The sequence below is a fragment of the Mus caroli genome, chromosome 1 (assembly GCF_900094665.2).
Source record: "Mus caroli chromosome 1, CAROLI_EIJ_v1.1, whole genome shotgun sequence".
In the NCBI taxonomy this organism is placed as follows: domain Eukaryota; kingdom Metazoa; phylum Chordata; class Mammalia; order Rodentia; family Muridae; genus Mus; species Mus caroli.
Window position 1 is genome coordinate 78,636,756 of NC_034570.1, and position 5,243 is coordinate 78,641,998.

The 5,243-nt window shown below is 42.8% G+C and overlaps 1 protein-coding gene across 1 annotated transcript in view; it reads left to right on the forward strand.

Moving 5' to 3' along the window:
• The window catches only part of Psmd1 (proteasome 26S subunit, non-ATPase 1), an 80,139-nt gene extending 75,630 nt beyond the window's left edge, over positions 1-4,509 (forward strand). The window contains exons 24-25 of the mRNA XM_021166195.2: positions 1,998-2,151; positions 4,302-4,509. Of these exons, the coding sequence (XP_021021854.1) occupies positions 1,998-2,144 (147 nt within the window). The 3' untranslated portion in view covers positions 2,145-2,151; positions 4,302-4,509. The remainder of the gene's footprint in view (positions 1-1,997; positions 2,152-4,301) is intronic.
• The last annotated feature ends 734 nt before the right edge of the window (positions 4,510-5,243 follow it).

The window sequence follows — 5,243 nt, forward strand, 5'->3', positions numbered from 1 at the left end:
CTCTGGACCTTCGGAAGAGCAGTCGGGTGCTCTTACCCACTGAGCCATCTCTCCAGCCCCCTCTCTGTTGTTCTTGGGCTGTTGGTAGTCATGGCAGAGACATTCCATAGAGAATGCATTCTTTTCAAGAAACCTTTACGGAAGAGAGTTGTAGATTCTTTGGTGTAAATGTATGTGTTAGAAGGGGAGCTGGTCTAGAAATGCTTGACGACACAGCCGTTTTATAGCATGCCAGGGCAGAATCTTGATGAGTAAAATCAGATTAGGTTCAGCTGCAGAGATACTTAACCCATGTGAGTCATGTCACTAATGACCTGTGCTTCTTTCCATCCCACTAATATGCTTTGTAGTAGTATGCTTTTTCCAGATGTGCCTGCCACTGTTGGCTGATTTAATTACAGAGAGCAACTCTCCATTTCCATTGACACGGGCATGCAAATAGAATAAGATTAGCATGCCAGAGATAGCTGAGTAGTTTGGTGTTTGAATTTATCATCAGCTAATAGGCTGAGAGAAGCCTTAATAGAATTGCTGCTACAGTCCACTTTCCTTTGGCTCTCCATCTGGTTTTTTCATTCCTTACATTATAGTGCTTTCTAGATTATAGTGAGAACACTCAGATGTCTGTCGTATTTATTATTTTCTCTGACATTCTGGAATTGTTAAGAGAGGAAAAAATGACCTTTAATTTATAGATTTTCTTGAATGTCACAAATACAGAATAGGGTACTGCAAAAACTAATGCAGGGCTGGAAAGTTGGTTCAGCCATTAAAGGCTAGGAGCACAACAAAAACTATAATATACACTCATCAAAGGTCTAGGCATATTTGTTGCTCTTACAGAGGACTCAGGTCCTGTTCCCCAAACCCACATAGTGGCTCACAACTGTCTGTAACTCTAGTTCCAGAGGATCCAGTGCCCTCTTCTAGTCTCCCCAGGCATTACACACACACACACACACACACACACACACACACACACCGTACACAGGCATAGACAAAATACCTGTACACATAAAATAAAAATAAATAAAAATCTTTTAGGGGGTGGGGCATGTCTCCAGGTTAGAAGTAGCTTTTCCACATTTTAAACAAGCTCCGGGTTGGAGATGAAGTTGCTGATCCAAGATCACTGTCTTGGGTAGTGGCTTAGTTAGGGTTTTACTGCTATGAACAGACTCTATGACCAAGGCAAGTCTTTTTTTTTTTTTAAAGATTTATTTATTTATTATTATATGTAAGTACATTGTAGCTGTCTTCAGATGCACCAGAAGAGGGCATCAGATCTCATCACGGGTGGTTGTGAGCCACCATGTGGTTGCTGGGAATTGAACTCAGGACCTTCGGAAGAGCAGTCAGTGCTCTTACCCGCTGAGCCACCTCTCCAGCCCCCAAGGCAAGTCTTATAAAAAACAACATTTAATTGGGGCTGGCTTACAGGTTCAGAGGTTCAGTCCATTATCATTAAAATGGGAACATGGCAGTATCCAGGCAGGCATGGCACAGTCAGAGCTGAGAGTTCTATGTCTTCATCCAAAGGCTGCTAGTGGAAGACTGACTTCCAGGCAACTGGGATGAGAGTCTTAAGTCCACACCCACAGTGACACACCTACTCCAACCAGGTCACACCTATTCCATCAAGGCCACTCCTCCAGATGGTGCCACTCCCTGATCAAGAATATACAAACCATCACAGGTAGTATAGGAAGGCAGTAGAATGCTGTCTTGGGACAGTAAGCATTCTTCCCATAGTCAGAGTTTCTTTGGCTGGCAGACACGTCTTCAATTGGGATGCAGCAGCTCACATGGCCCACCATGCACTGGTTAAGCTGGCAGTTGCTCACTAGAGAGGAGTTATTTTCTGCTAATGTAGTTAATTCTCCCACAGCCTTTTCCTTGCACATCAAGTGTTGAGGGCTCACTTAACAAGCACCTGCTCTAGAGAGCAGAGCATCGTGAAATGTGACTGGAGCTAATTCTGTTTCCTCTCTGTGCAGCTCTCCATTGGGGGCATCATAATTCTGAAAGACACCAGCGAAGACATTGAAGAACTCGTGGAACCCGTGGCAGCACACGGCCCAAAAATTGAAGAGGAAGAGCAAGAGCCAGAGCCCCCAGAGCCGTTCGAGTATATCGATGACTAAGGCCAGGGTAAGTGCTCACCAGTCGCTTCTGCAGGAAGCATCTCTGTCAGTGCTTACAGGTGTGTATGTCAGCAGCAGTGTGCTTCACCTCTCCTACTTGTATTTGTTCCAGTCTACCCAAACAGCACTAAATCTCCACCTTTCTCATATGCACTTCTTTTCTGAGCGACTGGTCTGCAGACCGTTTCATAAGTTTATAAGAGGGAACATTCTGGTGATTTTTCACAAGAAAGTCATATTTTTTTAAAAGATTTATTTATGTTTATGTGCATTGGTGTCCTGCCTATATGTCTGTACAAAGGTGCCAGATCCTCTGAAACTGGAATTACAGACAGTTGTGGGCTTGCTGCCATTTGGGTGCTAGGAATTAAAATCAGGTCCTGGAAAAGCAGCCAGTGCTCTTAACCACTGAGCTATCTCTCCAGCTCCAAGAAAGTCTTCTTTAAAATAGCTAAACAAGTGCATGAAATGAAGCTCGAGAACTCATAAAACTGTTACTGGGGTAGGAGAAGGGGAAATAACTAAGGAAAGCCAGGCATGGTGGTATATACTTAGAACCCAGCAACTGAGACACAGGAAATTCAGGAGTCTCAAGGCCAGCCTTGGCTCCATAACAAGGTCATCTTTTGTTTTCCTCTTTTTGTTGTTGTTTATTTGTTTGTTTTTTGAGACTGGATTTCTCTGTGTAGCCCTGACTGGCCTAGAACTCACTATGTAGATCATGCTAGCCTCAATCTCAGAGATCCATCTGTCTCTGCCTCCCTCCCGAGTGCTGGGATTTAAAGGCCTCTGTAGATACAGGCTTTCCCCTGACTCCCTTCTCTTCTCATCCTCTTGGCAGTAATTCTAGCAATGGAGCTTTAATGCTCATGTATTTAGTAGAGTTATTTATTAAACATGTAATGTCCTTAAGACACATGACATCTGAAGACCTTGGAGTGAGTCACTCTTATCACAAACACTTCTCTGGCTGATAAAAGATGTTTACTCCAGTCATATAAAACTAAGGCAAAGGGCTGGAGATTGGCTCAGCAGTTAAGACCCCTGACTGCTCAGATCCGCCTTACACAGACACAGATGCAGGCAAAACACCAGACCACAGAAAATAAAAATAAATTATTTTTAAACAAGAAAAAAAGGTGGGTTCCTTAGTTTCTAAAACTTAATCTTATTGTGTGAAACTGGCAATCTTTCAATTCCCTAAATTTCTTTTAAATCACATATTTGAAAACACATATGAAAAATACATAGTGATTTCACTAACTTAATAGGCATTCTAGAAAAATATGAATTTGTTTTACTCTTTAAAGAATGTAGGAGGCCAGAGAGATGCTCAGGCAAAGGTGCTTGCCACCAAGCCTGGCAGCCTGAGTTTGATCCCTGAAAAGCATAAGGTGAGCGGAGAACACTGACTTCTGCATGTAATTCTCTGACCCCCAGAGCGTGTTGTAGCACACAGACACAACGGAGTATAGACCCTCAAAGAATCAATAACTTTTGTTAAAAAAAAAAAAAAGAACATAGGAATTCTATCATTCACCACAGTTGTATTAAAAACGAACTTAGGGCTGGTGATGTAGCAGTGTAGGGTATTTATTGGCCCTGCTCAAGTTACTGAGTTCAGTCCCAGCCACATACACACAGAGAAAACATACAAGTTGCAAATCTAGCATACATTGATTAGCAGTTAAAGACCAGCCCTGCCATTGATTACATGATGTAATCCTTCCTCGGAGAGTGGATCTGGAGAGTGGAAGGTGTGTCTGAGTGCTCTGCCTTGTACAGCCGTGATCTCTCAGCCTCAGCTTTGCCTGCAGCAGGCTTGTGCTGAAGTCTCTCATCTGTACATTATCTCTGACTCACGGTAGCTCTTCCAGCCTCGCCTACTGCCTCACTGCGACCAACCTGGTCATGTAGTTCAAGAAAGAGTGACTGCAATGTGCACAGCTAAAGCTGGATTCTTGGAAGTTTTTTAAAGGATGAGATTGAAATACTTGATTTGTTAGGAAATCAGAGATCAACAATAGTAACAAATTGGCATAACAGGCCTGCAGATGCCAAGCAGGAACTGGGTTTAGATTTTGTGTAGTAATTTAAATTAAAAAAAAGTTTGTGAGTAAAGGACAATGCCAGCTTCTGCCACTTTCGCTTTCCCAGGATCCCGCCTGCCCAGCTGTAGATGACTGTCCTGGCGCACACTGAAATGTCGTGAGGGAACCCATGCTGAGACCTGCTCAATGCACACGGCATTGCCTACGCTGACATAAAGAACCTGTGTCCCAAGTCTTTGGTTAAGAAGATATACGACTGTTCAGTGTTCTCTTTCACAAAATTTGGTTTTCAAATAAATATATTAAAATCTCCACATTGACCAGACTTTAGTTGATTTGTTTTTCTTGTTGTTGTTGTTTTTTGGTTCGTTTTTTTTATGGATATGACACTACCACCATAAGCTAATAGGCCTAACATCACCTTCCTATATCCCCAGCACGTAGGAATCTGAAGCAGGAGAGCTTTGCTTCTTTGACTTAAATTTAGATCGCTTTAGAGGAATTCTTTGTGGCAGTGCTGAAGGTTGAATCCAGGGTTTTCTGCATGCTGGGCAAGTGTTGTACCACTGAGCTATGGGCCCAAAAGACAGCCTCAAAATCTGGAGGGAAGTGAATAAATAAACAATTCTAGAGAGATCAGCCCTAATGCACTCATCTTGTCCAGTCTAAAGATTACTGATTCCCTAGGATGGTTCCACACAGCTAATTTCATTGTATACCCTCCTTTGTAAACTCCTGTTTCCTCAATATCAGATGATTCTATAAAAGAAATGATCTAATTTCTAGCCTCTCATTAGCTATGCCCTTCCTGGTTAAGCTCTTAATGTTGCTTGCATTTCAGACAGTTATACATTTCCCTTTATATCTGAAATGATCAAAAACCAGAAGTGTAGCCAGACAGTGGTGGTGCATGCCTTTAATCCTAGCACTTGGGAGGCAGGAGGCAGGTAGATTTCTGAGCTCGAGGCCAGCCTGGTCTACAGAGTGAGTTCCAGGACAGCCAGAGCTACACAGAGAAACCCTGTCTAAACACACACACACACACAAA